Raw genomic sequence first — 17,041 nt, 5'->3', positions numbered from 1 at the left:
AACATGAGTCAATTTAAAAATACACACTTTACTCTTAGCTGGTCTTCATAAGTCATATATACTTGAAAATGATGTGTATCCAGGGGGCTCAAAATTCACAAAAACATGAAATGGTAGTGTGTTTGAGGTGACTGTCTCCATAATACACAAAAACCTGTCAATGTCCTCATATGTAGTAGTTTTGTCATAAATCAAAAAAAAATTACGTCCTAGCCAAAATCTGAGTAGATGGCTGTCTTCCTGATTTTTTTTCATGGTTACCATATTTTTTTGGAGCCTGTAGGACCACGGGAAAGGCATGTACCCATATGTCGGGTGAACAAACGGACGTCCTGAAAATGCACCAAAACACGTATGTGTGCGCGTGTGTGTGTGTGTGTGTGTGTGTGTGTGTGTGTGTGGTTGAATATGCTCTCTTCTATTGTCCTGTACGATCAAATAAAATGTAAAAAAAAAAAATCCAAATAATGATAAATAATAATAATAATAATAATTAAAAAAAATAATAATTATGCTGAAAGCTTTCAGCAATGAACTGAGTTAAAAATATCCAGCCATTTATTTATACATTCATTCTTTGTGACAAATTTGTGTTCCAGAACCGCTAGAGATAGATGAAAATCGAATAAATAAAAATCATATATTTATTTTTTTTCCTCTATATGTTTTTAATTAGTGTTATGCATTATAACCAATACAACATATGCATGTGAGGTGCAGGTATTTAGTCCATTTGGGTTAACTATCCTCATGTTCTATACTGTTGTCGCCGATGGTCTCGTGGTACACACGCCGGACTTGTGTGTGGGCAGCGTGGGATCGGTTCCCACTCAGTGACAAATATGAGTGTGAATGGTCCTTTGTCTTTATATGTGCCCTGCGACGGACTGGCGACCAGTTCAGAGTGTAGTCTGTCTTCAGCTGGGATAGGCTCCGGCAACTCCTCGTAACACTGTTCATGATAAGCGTTGTTAAAAATGAATGAATGGATTTTCTACACTGTAGTATCTGTGAATTTGAATGTGTGATGATTCAATAGTTGGGGCCTGGTCCGTTGAGTGATGTGGAAATCAAAAAATTATAGGATGGTTAGCTGCTGTTAGCTCAGGTTCGCCAGTCAGTGTATTGATCACTTGTGGTCATAACAGCAAGTGTATGAATGTGCTTTATGTTTATTTTGTTCCCATTTATTAAAAAAAAAAGCAAGGGTATGACAACACATTCCTACTAGCGGTGGTAAACTCGATGAAATGAGCTAGAGTAACTGTGCTGGCTTGTAGTCATGCTGCTCTGGAAGCTAGTCCTCCAATGTAGGTGACACATTGCACTTTATCTTCCTTTACAAGTGTGAAATGATCCCAAACCGACTCGCCATTCTCTGTCTTTCACCCCCTTTTTCCTCCTCGCTCACGCTTTATTATTCGTGAGTCAACAGTAAGACCAGTTAGCTAGAAAAAGTGAAACGCACTACAATGCGGGACAACCGTACGCTTTGGTCAAGGGTATGAGTGAGGGGAAAACAAATAGAACAGCTGCTCTCCTGGTCTGTGGTCCGACTCTAAAGGAGCTCTCATCAGTTCACTGGAATGTCTCATTCTTTGCCTCAGCTCCTATTATTCTCTGGAAAGTGTCTCCGCTGGACAATAATGAGAGCAATGAATAGCGCTATATGTCAGGAACCGAGGCCGGCCGTGAGCGTAAATTGGCTGTGGTGTGTCCAGGGAGCAGGAACATGCCCGAAGCTCTGCAACACTCTGGGTCAGTGGTGACCTTTCTACTGGGCTGCAATGACCTCACCGGTGCCTGCCTGCAGCTGCTGCGGACACATGGCCAGAGTAAAACTGTGTTCCGGTTCATCCAGGTCACGGTAGAAGAGTACTTTAGATTAGCATATAGATGGAATTGGGAGACTAAACAAAGTAAAACAATGCATGGCATTTATTGAAGAGAAAACAAGTCAAACATTTTAAGTTTCCCTTTGAGATACATTAAATTCATAACATGTGGTTGCGGGTTTGTTTATGTATAAACCATATCTCCAAAAATACATTTGATCCCAACATAAGCTTTTTTGGGGGTCGGGGGGAATCCTCAAAAATTCGTATATTTTTAGTTCACCAAATCTACCACTAGATTAACGACAGAAAATCCTTTTTTTTTTTTTAACATTTCTGCCATTCATTGTTTCCCAGAAAGGTAAAAACTTACCCTATGTAGGAAGAGCGTCCAGGACGCTGGCTACGTGTCTCCATTGTGAGACAAATGAATCTTATCTTAAGTTGAGGCCATCCATAGCAAGCCACTTCTCAGTTTCAAAAAATAAAAGAAGCAAGCAGATCCTTCTTGACCTTCAGGCTCGGAAGGTTGTGATTGTCATGAATGAGACAGACAGTATAATTAGCCTCTGACCCTGAATACTCAAAACCTTATTTGAAGTTATCATCTCGCTTCCTTACAGTGTGAGAGTTTAGCCTGGAAAAAGGATCCCTGCTGATGAGCATCGCCGTGGTCCAGCAGTCAGACGCTGGGTTCGATACAGAAAAAAAGCTTGTGATTCTCTTGATAACAGTATGAATTCATTAAGGGGGTGATATGAAAAACAGACGCCCAATGACTTTACTCGGTGAACTCCGTACTCTATATCATCGTTTTAATTAGCAAAATGACAGAAGACTTTATTAAAGACGTTTTAAGAGGATAATTTAAACGTTGATGTCTCGGACTGGAGGTCATTTAATTTTTATATGGAGTCCGCGTAAAAGGCATAACTTGATTTTTGAATTGGGTGAGTGAGACTTCATAAAAGCTTTCACTCCGGTAAGTACCTGAATAACAGACGGTGATGGAAGCTAAACAACATAAATATTTCCCGGATTGCTCATAACGCAGCTTCTTTTCTGACCGCACTTGATGAATATGCACATATCATTTAATACTTTCCGGAGAGAAGATTTCTTTCCTCCATTTATATATATATTTTTTTGCAATATCGTACTGGCGTGAAAGATCTACTCATACTTCACCACAAATGAAAGAGCACCTCATGCTCACAACGAAGCTCCAGGGTGGAAACTTTTTTTTCACCTCCATCTAACATTAAAGTGATTTCATTCTTTTTGTCTGCAGCTTAGTTTTCACATGCAAAACAAAACTGCACCGAAACTAGTATGTTTTATACTGCGCCAAACACACTGATGACACTTCGACAGTGACGCTCGACCGTAACATACGGAGCCAAAGTCTAATGTGCCATATTTTTACAAGACGATGTGTAGGAAGAAGCGTCTGTCACCGTTCACGTGAGTGTCATTCAACGGCAGTGACAATCACCAAATGAGGAGAAAAAGAGCAACATTTTGAAGTGAGCAATATCATGTTGATGGAATGAACGAGGGAATTACAAGCGCTTGAAAAAAAAAAATTCTGAAAGGAAAATATTTGTCAAAAGGAGACATTTCATTCTGGAGTCATATGCGTTCCCAGGGTTAAAGGGGGCACATAAAAAGCATTTGGGGGTGGGGAATTATTATTATTGGCCTTGAGACAGCATTTACTTCGCTCGATATATTTTATGCTTACCATACTCTGCGCGACACTTGTCACTGTCTTGAATGGTGCCCTTTGCAAATATTACCACGGACAATGTTTACAGTTAATACGCATCACTCAATTTTATTAATTGCTGATGTTATGGCTAATAGGGTGGCTACATCCAATTTGGTGAAGGCGCTGACATATTGCCGCTTCAAACGGGTGTCTGCGGTGGAAAGGAACAGAAAAAAGGAGGAGAAAATCAATCTTATATTTTAGATGTCCAAAGGGTTTGTGGCTCCCATGGTTTCTTTGATGAAACGGGTTCAAATGGCTCTTTGGTTAGAGACTCCATGTGTTTTCCCCCCCTGCCTTCCGCCATACTTGTAATTGTGTAAGGGACAGTCTGCATGTGTAGGTCATGAAAACTAAATGTGGCCTCGTGTCCAAAAATTGCAATCATTCATTCATTCATTCATCTTCCTAACCGCTTGATCATCACTAGGGTCGCGGGGGGTGCTGGAGCCTATCCCAGCTGTCTCCGGGCAGTAGACGGGGGACACCCTGAATCGGTTGCCAGCCAATCGCAGGGCACACAAAGACAAACAACCATTCGCACTCACACTCACACCTAGGGACAATTTAGAGTGTTCAATCAGCCTGCCATGCATATTTTTGGAATGTGGGAGGAAACCAGAGCACCCGGAGAAAACCCACGCAGGCCCGGGGAGAACATGCAAACTCCACACAGGGAGGTCGGAGGTGGAATCGAACCCGGTACCTCTGCACTGTGAAGCCCACGTGCTAACCACTGGACTACCGGGCCGCCCAAAATTGCAATCAATTAATTGTCATTTTTTATCAGACCCATACGGCACATTTCTAAAAATGTCTTGATGTTGAAAAAAAAGTCCGTCTTTAGGTCAACTGATTGTTAGTGTACTAATTGGCAGGCAAAGTCAGTGCCTTTATGTTGCAATTGCAGTATTCAGTCATTACTTTCAACGGGAAGCAAAAACACATAAAAGCTACTTTTGAAAAAAATAAAAATAAACTAATTGAGACTCGGAACCTTGACTCAGCAATTGTCTATCGATTTTAAACCATTCTTGATTGAGGTTGGCATCCGGAAGATTTATGAAGAGTTTAATATTGATGCTGCCAATTTAAGATGCTTCAGCACTTTCACCAGACGAACTTCGCTCTGACTGATTTTTTTTCAAAAAATATCCTCGCTGACCTTCTCTTTGAATTCTGCTCAAGTATATGACTTGAGAAGAGAAAGTATCGCAAACTTATTCTGGCGGAAGTACGAATTATTTACATGAAGTTCTATGCTTTTTGAATGCTTAGGATTACGGAGTAGATGTATGTTTACAAAGTGCATCTCTGACCTTTTTCCTGTGAGCACCTTAATTATTTGATTGTCGAGATTCAATGCAGGATTGTTTGGTCGAGCTTTTATTAGAGTGTCGTTATGGCTGCTAGAGAAGGACATAAGCCGACGGCAGAATTGAGTGTAAGGGTTTAGAAATTCCTCTGGGATGATGCTGTCACCATCTTCCAGGTTGTGCAGGTCCTTCGCTCCTGGAGAGGCCACAAGGTCACATTGTAGAGGAATTAAAGCCAAGGGGGGATTAAACACGTCGGCTGGACCTCTTCACAGAAAAGGTTAAAAAGTAGAGGAAAAGTTGAAGAAATGCATCTTTTTTAACGGCTTCTTTGAAAAGGAGGAGTTGGCTGGCTGACTGATTTTACACCTCCATTACCTTCTTCTTTTTTTTTCTTTTTGACAGCCATGTAGAATGAAATTCCAGCATTCTTGCAGACAACACTTTCCAGAGAATTCATTCATTCATTCATCTTCCGAGCCGCTTGATCCTCACTAGGGTCGCGGGGGGTGCTGGAGCCTATCCCAGCTGTCTTCGGGCAGTAGGCGGGGGACACCCTGAATCGGTTGCCAGCCAATCGCAGGGCACACAGAAACAAACGACCATTCACACTCACACTCACACCTAGGGACAATTTAGAGCGTCCAATCAGCCTGCCACGCATGTTTTTGGAATGTGGGAGGAAACCGGAGCACCCGGAGAAAACCCACGCAGGCCCGGGGAGAACATGCAAACTCCACACAGGGAGGCCGGAGCTGGAATCGAACCCGGTACCGCTGCACTGTGAAGCCGACGTGCTAACCACTGGACTACCGGGCCGCCCACTTTCCAGAGAATGTTATTGAAAATAGTATATTTTACACATCCGTTTTTCAAAAACCAACGGCTATGTGTGGAATACAAAACATCTTTTTTAAAAGACTGTATTTTCCGCGGTATAAGGTGCAACTAAAAGCATTAAATTCTCTCAAAAGGCAACAGTGCGCCTTATAATCTGATGCGTCTTATAAATGGATCAATATTCTGATTTCTTGGATGTAGTATTTTAAATGTTCTGTAAAGATCGAGCTACAGCAGTTGTTAAAGCGCTACATAAATAAAGCTGTATTGTATTGTATTGTACTCTCTTCAGTGTAGTTCCATCTAGTGGATACATGATGTAACTGCAGCCCATATTGTGGCTTCTATTCAATGTGCCTTATAATGTGGTGCGCCCTATATGAAAACAGTTTTAAAATAGGCCATTCATAGAAGGTGCGCCTTATACTCCGAAGCGCCTTATACTGAATATACGGTATTAGCGATGGGTCTGACAAAGAAGGCCAACAACCACTAGATTAGTCGAAACGACTTAAAACAATAAAAATTATTCGGTGCTGTTCTATGTTGGAGAAAAAAAAAACAACAACTTATGAACTCAAAGACATCCGATCTGATAATAGCTCTCCAATGGTGGCTAAAAGCAGCACTATCCAGACGAAGGAGAGTGGTGCTAAGAACAGGAAAGACTAACGGACCAGCTTGCTAACCGGGCTAAAGGTCACCAACACAGCATTTTCCATCTGCATTGCAGGTTAGTGTTCAGCCACAACAAGATCATTTGGATAGTAAAGTGAATTAGCAGCTCAGAAGGCATGAGAAAAAAAAGAACATTTCTGTCAGAGTAATTTAACCATGGCTGATTACAGAGTGAGAGTGCAAATGCGAATGACCGCATCTGCAACTCCCAGAAGCCTGAACCCTGTCCAGGTTGATGCCACTACATCCAGTTATTCCACGTCTGTTGGCAATTCTCCATTTTAGCATTCTCCAACCCTCCAGGCAATGCATTTCAATGCGTTGTTATTAACCGATTATTATTTTTACCAACCAGATAAATGAGCTAACCTGAGCTCTGTTCCCATGTTTGACTTGAGAGACCATTCACAGCTAATCTCTGAGCTAATGTTCAAAGATGACTTGAGGTCTGGCTGCGTAACTGCGGTCATTTCTTGAGCTATTTGGTCAACTGTGGAACTTTTCACATTAAAATCTCATGTCTTGCCGTAAATGTATCTGACCGCAGATTGAAAAGACTCAGAACAGTGGGTGGGCTAATGCAGTAGGAGAAAACAGCCGTGTCCTCCTGAAAGATCTATCTCGCAATAATTGAGCACAGCGGCAAACCTGTGTGTTCACTTGGACTACAAGAAGAAATCTTCCCTCAAGTGGTTACACACCCAAACACTTTGACAGTATTTTGTTTCATGGGTATTGGTTAAAATTAAAACATATATTACATGTAATTAGGCGGCCCGGTAGTCCAGTGGTTAGCCCGTCGGCTTCACAGTGCAGAGGTACCGGGTTCGATTCCAGCTCCGGCCTCCCTGTGTGGAGTTTGTATGTTCTCCCCGGGCCTGCGTGGTTTTTCTCCGGGTGCTCCGGTTTCCTCCCACATTCCAAAAACATCCATGGCAGGCTGATTGAACACTCTGAATTGTCCCTAGGTGTGAGTGTGAGTGCGAATGGTTGTTCGTCTCTGTGTGCCCTGCGATTGGCTGGCAACCGATTCAGGGTGTCCCCCGCCTACTGCCCGGAGACAGCTGGGATAGGCTGCCTTGAAAGAGATCAGGCGCTATACTTTGTAAAGTAGCTGCCATAAGGTTCTACAGTATAGGTCACATTAAGGGATTGAAAAAAAAAACATTTAAGAATTGGCGATATTTTTGCATACGAACTGTTTCAGTCATTCTGTGTTATGTTGGTGTTTAACTTTTTTAGGGAAAGCGGTCACTACAGTTAACAGCCAATCATGTTTTCAGGTTAACATTATTGGGGCATCAAGAGAAATGCCATGAAGACTCCAGACTTGTTGACTCGAAAGAAGCAGACGCATTATGGGTTTCTTGGGACGGCCTAATGAAACTTTTTTTTTTAAATTCCTTCCCAGAAAAAAAAAATGACATTTTTAATTCAGTTCAGTGTAATTGACTGTAAATTCCTTTCCACCAGCTCCTTTCTTGTCACATGGAAAACAATGTCCAAATGATTCTGCACCTCTTTTTCTTCGTGAGAATTAAAGTCACCGGTTGCCTTTTATGAAGCATAATCACGAGATGAGATGGGAAACATGTTAACTTGGCAACAGAAAATCTGCTTGAGTAAACTAGCTCCTCTGTATGTAGCCATGTTGCCAGTTGCTGCCATGTTACGTGATAAAAAAAAAAAAACAACAACAACAAACCAAACGGTAACATTAATTTTAAAATAAAAAAGACAATGAGGTAATCGGAGGTTTGGTAGTCACTGTTGCACTCAGGGCTTCTATAAACTAAGAGCACAGAATCAGTAGTATAAAAAAATAATATTCACCACAAACTTGGAGATAAATTTACATTATTGGATTTGCTTTGAGAAAGACAGAGACCCTGATGCCTCCAGCCAGAGCTGTCACCAAAGCACAGGCAGAACAAAACTGGTGAGCAGATTACCATAATATCCATTATCCTTCACAACTTTTGTGACCCAAAGTAGAAAAAAAAAAATCAAGAACATACCCAAGGCACCCTGACTGAAACTTTTTCAGGACAAGTATTTCTTCAGCCTGTTTACATCGCAACTTTTTTTCCTTGAGCAAACATTTCCGCAAACTTTTTTAGCCGTACATCTTAATCAATTGAGCTAAGCCTGCGCCCGCAGCATCATTTTTGAAGGGTGAGGTTAAAATCTTCCCTCAAAATGAGTTCAGCTTTACTGCTTAAATAAATGATGGCTTTGGGCAGCTTGGATGAATAGCAAACAGATTTGGTGGACACACTGGCACATTATAGAATATTTCGTTGAATTGCTACTACGAGTCAACATTCGATTTCCTGAAGGAAAAGCAGCTAAAGGAATATGTGTGAGAATTTATGTTATCCTTGTTTGTGGTTCTGGTTTGAAAAGTTCACATTTCCAAAATGCTGCTGATGATGTAGAAATTTGACATTTAACATTGTTAGCTTGTATCTTATAATTAACTGTAATCTTGTATCACACATCCTGATATCTGGAAGTGTTGCTGTGCGAGTTTGTTGCTGTGCAAGGTTGTGCGTCAGACTGTAAACCCTCCCAAGAACGAAAAAAAATGGTAAAAGAGGGGCCGTGCCCCACTGCTTGGGGGGCGCGGGAAACATTTTAAGTATGGAAAGTATTGTACACCAACTTCTTGATGCAAAAAGGATCCGGAAAAGGGGATCAAGATCAGGTGACCACTCTGCAAATGCATGTAGATGACGACGTTTATGATCGTGGTTTATGAAGTAGCCTTGGTACATGTCATGAAATCAACTCTGTAGCTTGTCATTGATGAACATGGACAAAAGCTGTCCGAATTGGCAATAACGTTAGATTCTCGTGTACCTGCACTCCGATTGAGAGTGAAAAGACCTACGAGACAGTAGACATGAGGTAGATGCGGTGTTCGCTATTGACCACAACCTTCTATGCATAGAAATCGGTGTGAACTATTTCCACCGTGCCAAAAGTCTGAAATGCAGCGTTAACACGGTTGTCATTGCGACTATCTTACAATGTGCGATTTGAACGGAAAAGTTCATTTGACTGTTTTTTTTTTAGCCAACTTAAAATTCAAGTAGATGTCAGCAGCGCGGCGAACGTTATCGCGGATATAAATGAACATGAAGAGAAAAACTACAGGTGCATCAGCACAGACTGATGAAAGGTAGCCTGTGATCTGTGGCAAGGGAATTGATTAAAAGTCACGGCGCGCAGCAGATTTAAGTCGGACCGATTGTCCTGTGGCAGGAGCCGAGATAACGACTGTCGATGAACAAAATACTCTGTCTGTCTTATTCACGTTTCCTACATTTAGTCCTTATCAGTTCCGCCCGACTCCCGTGTTCCAAGACGAATGGCAAAAAGTCTGTCGTCAGCAACAGCCATCAAAAAGACAACCATCAGCAATTCAAGTTGCGCTGTTCATTTCTTTTGTTCAACAGGCCACTGCCATGTTCGGCGCGACTTACAGTTTGTGGTGAGAAAAGGAAAAAAAAAAATAACACACATTTGTCGGTGGACACATCACTATCATTCTACGCTTCATTTGTCCTTGATAAAGTTAGCGCATGCGCCCCTAAAATATTTTGGCACCTCATGACAAGCGAGGCAATCACTTTCCATCTATACTCTGTGACAGTTAATTACAATGTTTGACTCCTTTCCCGATAACAGTGCGCGAGCTCCGTTGTCACGGTGGAACATGACACGCACTATTACAAAAGATGATCGATGGTGAGAATAAAGACTCAAACAATGACATCAGTCACACTAGAGCCAACCTTCAATTGGAAAAGCCAATAGCTGTAAGCTTGGAAACACTCATTTAATGCTAATACACAACATTAGCTAATGGGCTGTCTGGTGGTGTAAGTCATATTTCTTCTTACTGGAAACGTATTGGAAGTATTGAGTAGATTGAATGGCATAAACCTCTCTGATGTGAAACAAGTCTGCAGAGACTTTGAACTGTCATTACCTTCAGATTATAATGTTAGCCGATAGCTGTCAAAGACATATAAAGACATGACAAGTAAGCGAAAATACGTAGCTGGAAGGGTCAAAATAAGAGGTTTTGCGTTGTAGTTTGCCAGTAAAATTGAGCATTTTGCACTTCCCATTGACTCGGGGAAAATCAAAATTGCTAGCGGGCACAACACATGTCCAGGTGGAAGCTAAGCGAGTCGGATGACGGCGCGGGAAGATGGCATAAGTGTGGGAGCAGGCCAGATTAAAACGCAAAGTGACAACCGTGGCGTGTAATTGTTGTAACACAGACCTTGCTCTCCGCCAGTGTAAAGCCGCGTATGACCTGAAGCACTGTAAATATGAATGTTACGCAAATCAGTGAGATTCATAATGCACCTGACAAATATAACATTAGCTGACGATATGATAGCGCTATAACATTAGCCCCGCGGAGAGCTAGGCCATTGTTGGTTGCGACTGCCGGCAAACTTGTCGTGTTTATTACCATGGTGACAAGTTACAGTACCGTATATGTAAAATGACAGTATTTAAGTACATTTTTTTCTCATTCGTATTAATAATTGCTCTTTAATCAAGCAATCATGCATTTTATATTTAAATATTTGATGATTCGATGCAATTGTTTATTGTTATTCTTCATCATCTTCCGAGCCGCTTGATCCTCACTAGGGTCGCGGGGGGTGCTGGAGCCTATCCCAGCTGTCTTCGGGCAGTAGGCGGGGGACACCCCGAATCGGTTGCCAGCCAATCGCAGGGCACAGAGAGACGAACAACCATCCGCACTCACACTCACACCTAGGGACAATTCAGAGTGTTCAATCAGCCTGCCATGCATGTTTTTGGAATGTGGGAGGAAACCGGAGCACCCGGAGAAAACCCACGCAGGCCCGGGGAGAACATGCAAACTCCACACAGGGAGGCCGGAGCTGGAATCGAACCCGGTACCTCTGCACTGTGAAGCCGACGTGCTAACCACTGGACTACCGGGCCGCCCTTGTTATTCTCAAACTACAAAAAAAAAGCAATTCGAATTATTAATAGATCAAAATATACGGAACTAATGGTTTAACTTAAGGGTAAAGTATGAGCCTTAATGGAGACTTCTTCTTACTTTTTCTTTTCTGATTGATATAAAAATGATTTAGTAGATATAAACACATAACGGGGTAGGACTAGATAAGTTTTTTTACTTCATCCTACTCCCTTGAACATAACTGTGTTGAATGAAGACTGATTTCTTTCTTTTTACTTTTTTTATCTACCTTATTTTCTGTCAAATTATTACTGTATATGTTTTATGTTCAATAAACAATAAACAATAAACAACAATTGTCAGTAGGATACTCAAATACTTGGTAAAATATTCAGTTGCTGCATCCTTACAACTCCCTCCTTATATTGTTAAAATTTTATTGTTGAATTAAACCCTTGCTTCAGGTCACCTGAATACTCTTCAGAATGGCTGGATTGCACCTCAAATTAAGTCAGTGATTAGAAAAAAAATGCTCTTCCATTAAGTTATTTTAAGCCTAGACAGTACAGTCCATTTAAGAAAACGCAAGACGACTTGTAGTTATTTTTCTCGTCCACGTATGACACATTTGTAGCCGAGCTTCACAAAGTAGCTCTAACAAGCGGGATGTGTAATGCACGTATTAAGGATAATGTTCAAAGGTGTGAAATTGGATTTGGCTCTGAGAGAGCAGTAAAGCAAATGTGGTAAAAGCCAGACAAGTATCTGTTAGAACTCGGGTAGCCTACAAAACCGCTTTTAAAACTCCGGATTTGTCTTTGGTTTAATGTTGAACTACGACCGTGCTCCTCAGTAGTCTTGATTGCCTGAACATGTAACCTTATAAAAGGAAGCCTTTCTGCAATTATAGCTAAGCAGCAATTACATTTTAGCAACAATGAATGCCTCGCTGAAATCAACCCATGGTGGGTTTAGCCTGAAGTGTGTGGCTATATTTCATAAAATAGTGAGACCGGTACGGCGTGAAAAATACGTAAAACTGTCTTCAAGACAATATACGGCCGCGTAAAAGCTGAAACTGAGACACGCGGTGGTTGATCCCTCTGTTGTGAAAATGAACGCTTCTTGTCGCCAGAGAAGAAATCCAAGTAGCGTTTCTTGTACAGTATTTCTTTCTCATTCCACTGGCTCCTCATCCAATTACACGCATTAGTATTTAAAAGTTAGAGATTTGTTTTTTTAAATATATATTTTACAGTTGTTTTACACTTGCGGCATTTGTAAAGGTAAGTTATGACACTCCTTGACACAAGCTTGGAAACACTCATTTAATGCTAATACACAACATTAGCTAATGGGCTGTCTGGTGGTGTAAGTCATATTTCTTCTTACTGGAAACGTATTGGAAGTATTGAGTAGATTGAATGGCATAAACCTCTCTGATGTGAAACAAGTCTGCAGAGACTTTGAACTGTCATTACCTTCAGATTATAATGTTAGCCGATAGCTGTCAAAGACATATAAAGACATGACAAGTAAGCGAAAATACGTAGCTGGAAGGGTCAAAATAAGAGGTTTTGCGTTGTAGTTTGCCAGTAAAATTGAGCATTTTGCACTTCCCATTGACTCGGGGAAAATCAAAATTGCTAGCGGGCACAACACATGTCCAGGTGGAAGCTAAGCGAGTCGGATGACGGCGCGGGAAGATGGCATAAGTGTGGGAGCAGGCCAGATTAAAACGCAAAGTGACAACCGTGGCGTGTAATTGTTGTAACACAGACCTTGCTCTCCGCCAGTGTAAAGCCGCGTATGACCTGAAGCACTGTAAATATGAATGTTACGCAAATCAGTGAGATTCATAATGCACCTGACAAATATAACATTAGCTGACGATATGATAGCGCTATAACATTAGCCCCGCGGAGAGCTAGGCCATTGTTGGTTGCGACTGCCGGCAAACTTGTCGTGTTTATTACCATGGTGACAAGTTACAGTACCGTATATGTAAAATGACAGTATTTAAGTACATTTTTTTCTCATTCGTATTAATAATTGCTCTTTAATCAAGCAATCATGCATTTTATATTTAAATATTTGATGATTCGATGCAATTGTTTATTGTTATTCTTCATCATCTTCCGAGCCGCTTGATCCTCACTAGGGTCGCGGGGGGTGCTGGAGCCTATCCCAGCTGTCTTCGGGCAGTAGGCGGGGGACACCCCGAATCGGTTGCCAGCCAATCGCAGGGCACAGAGAGACGAACAACCATCCGCACTCACACTCACACCTAGGGACAATTCAGAGTGTTCAATCAGCCTGCCATGCATGTTTTTGGAATGTGGGAGGAAACCGGAGCACCCGGAGAAAACCCACGCAGGCCCGGGGAGAACATGCAAACTCCACACAGGGAGGCCGGAGCTGGAATCGAACCCGGTACCTCTGCACTGTGAAGCCGACGTGCTAACCACTGGACTACCGGGCCGCCCTTGTTATTCTCAAACTACAAAAAAAAAGCAATTCGAATTATTAATAGATCAAAATATACGGAACTAATGGTTTAACTTAAGGGTAAAGTATGAGCCTTAATGGAGACTTCTTCTTACTTTTTCTTTTCTGATTGATATAAAAATGATTTAGTAGATATAAACACATAACGGGGTAGGACTAGATAAGTTTTTTTACTTCATCCTACTCCCTTGAACATAACTGTGTTGAATGAAGACTGATTTCTTTCTTTTTACTTTTTTTATCTACCTTATTTTCTGTCAAATTATTACTGTATATGTTTTATGTTCAATAAACAATAAACAATAAACAACAATTGTCAGTAGGATACTCAAATACTTGGTAAAATATTCAGTTGCTGCATCCTTACAACTCCCTCCTTATATTGTTAAAATTTTATTGTTGAATTAAACCCTTGCTTCAGGTCACCTGAATACTCTTCAGAATGGCTGGATTGCACCTCAAATTAAGTCAGTGATTAGAAAAAAAATGCTCTTCCATTAAGTTATTTTAAGCCTAGACAGTACAGTCCATTTAAGAAAACGCAAGACGACTTGTAGTTATTTTTCTCGTCCACGTATGACACATTTGTAGCCGAGCTTCACAAAGTAGCTCTAACAAGCGGGATGTGTAATGCACGTATTAAGGATAATGTTCAAAGGTGTGAAATTGGATTTGGCTCTGAGAGAGCAGTAAAGCAAATGTGGTAAAAGCCAGACAAGTATCTGTTAGAACTCGGGTAGCCTACAAAACCGCTTTTAAAACTCCGGATTTGTCTTTGGTTTAATGTTGAACTACGACCGTGCTCCTCAGTAGTCTTGATTGCCTGAACATGTAACCTTATAAAAGGAAGCCTTTCTGCAATTATAGCTAAGCAGCAATTACATTTTAGCAACAATGAATGCCTCGCTGAAATCAACCCATGGTGGGTTTAGCCTGAAGTGTGTGGCTATATTTCATAAAATAGTGAGACCGGTACGGCGTGAAAAATACGTAAAACTGTCTTCAAGACAATATACGGCCGCGTAAAAGCTGAAACTGAGACACGCGGTGGTTGATCCCTCTGTTGTGAAAATGAACGCTTCTTGTCGCCAGAGAAGAAATCCAAGTAGCGTTTCTTGTACAGTATTTCTTTCTCATTCCACTGGCTCCTCATCCAATTACACGCATTAGTATTTAAAAGTTAGAGATTTGTTTTTTTAAATATATATTTTACAGTTGTTTTACACTTGCGGCATTTGTAAAGGTAAGTTATGACACTCCTGTCATTCAGTTTTTAGGTGTGATTAAACTTGGTCTGTTGTATGAAGATTGCGGACACTTATGTTATCAAGAATACCAAAATATTCTTTAAAAAAAAACCTTGATTCAAGTTTATAATGGACACTGAAATAGATGAATTCACTTTTGAATTGATTTAAAATTTTGAGCAATCTTTATTTCTAAAAAAAAAGAAAACAGATGTATTATAATTCTAATTCAAAAACCTGAATCCAATAATCATATCTGTGTTGCTTGTTGTCAGCCTGCAGTTCAAGGTGTGGGAGATGATAATTTTCCCCGGCGTGTCTGCCATTCTATAGCAGCAATTATTTATGTCTGTTTATCGTTTAATACGATTGTTTGTCTCTCCAGATGACGAATTGTCAATCTCCCATTCTCTCGCTCACTCATTTTCTCGCACTGAACCGTAATGACTGTGAGGAAAATTGGCAGACATTAGTGCATTCAGCCCATTTCAAATCAGCTTCCCACAACCCTGAGGGCTTAAAAGGAAACAATAACTGAATTATGATGAGAAGGCTTGCCAGCGCCGCACTGCTTTCGGCTGGAGACAAATATTATAATGTGATACCGATACGCTGACTTTTTCCATTTCCCTTTGTGTTATGTCTTTTCATAAATAAACGAGATTACATGTAAGCAAACAACTCATCTGATATCAGTGTTGTTCGTGGAACAGCATCATTAGTGTAACGGGTCGGGGTCGGAGTCAGCGGGCGCTTGCTAATTGACATGTTCAGAGAACGCCTGCGGTGAGTATGTTCAGAAACACTAAACATCATATCACAGATGAGGCAAAGTGTATTTTAATATGTAAAGTATTGATGAAAGCTTTTTTTTTGGCTAAGGTTAAAGGTGACACGGTATGTTTCATTCACCACAAAAAGTTGGGGTGCAACTTACTGTGTTGGCAGTGAACCCCACTGAAGCCAGGAGGACAACTGCAGACATATCCAATGAAGGTGTCCCCCCTGTAGGTCTCACTGATCTCGCATGCCCCTCTGTTGTGGCAAGGGTTTGGGTGGCAAGGCCCTAAGTGCAAAAAGGAAAAAAAATCAAATAAACATGGTCAGAATTTGGTGCAGTTGTTAAACACAAACCAAAAAAAAAACCCCTCCTGGAACAAACATTACTACTAACACACTTCAGAATGAATGTGAAATACATTATAACCCTTGCAAGTCAACTTCATTTGGTCATCGGTACACATTTGAATGCCTAATTGTTGAGCATATCTGGAGCCTACTATTTGCACAACTTGCTTTTCTCGAAAAAGGAAGAAACCGGTGACTGACCCAGAATTTCCAAAGATCTCCACTTTTAAACCTTTCTGGGACCCTTCCAGTAGCTGCGTATCTCTGTGGCATCATGCTGATGACTCTGTGACACACTACAGAAAGCGCCAGTGGCCACTTCTTGTTTTTAAAGCCTTATATTGTATGCACATTTTTTTTTCTATCAATTGTGAGGTGCCAACTTGATGTCAATATGGGAACAGCATACCAATTCTAACTGAAACAGTAAATGTTTTGGTACATTCGTGGATGAAACGGCGGTTATGAATTTTAAGGTCCAGCTTCTTGTCGGAGCACAACAACAAGTACAGAAAAATTGAACAGCTTGACACAATGTGCATTCAAAAGTTTAGAGTCAAATTAAGTTCAACTGTGAAGGCCAATCACGTCCGAAAATTTAAGTTCATTGTGAAGCGTGTTTCCATGTAGAGAGAAACAAGTCTAATTGGACAAAAATCTGTTCAATATATTTCAGCTGGCTTACATGTGTATCACAAACACTTTTGTAAAGAATTGATCATTCTAAAAGCAAAGAA

The 17,041-nt window shown here is 40.9% G+C and overlaps 1 protein-coding gene across 1 annotated transcript in view; it reads right to left on the bottom strand.

The window, feature by feature from the left end:
* Nucleotides 1–17,041, bottom strand: part of edil3a (EGF-like repeats and discoidin I-like domains 3a) — an 87,936-nt gene that overhangs the window by 43,767 nt on the left and 27,128 nt on the right. The window contains exon 2 of the mRNA XM_052067453.1: nt 16,114–16,242. Within this exon, the coding sequence (XP_051923413.1) occupies nt 16,114–16,242 (129 nt within the window). The remainder of the gene's footprint in view (nt 1–16,113; nt 16,243–17,041) is intronic.

The sequence above is a fragment of the Hippocampus zosterae genome, chromosome 6, assembly GCF_025434085.1.
Source record: "Hippocampus zosterae strain Florida chromosome 6, ASM2543408v3, whole genome shotgun sequence".
NCBI lineage: Eukaryota > Metazoa > Chordata > Actinopteri > Syngnathiformes > Syngnathidae > Hippocampus > Hippocampus zosterae.
The sequence above is the reverse complement of the archived record's forward strand: the minus strand, read 5'-3'. Positions and strand labels throughout refer to the sequence as shown.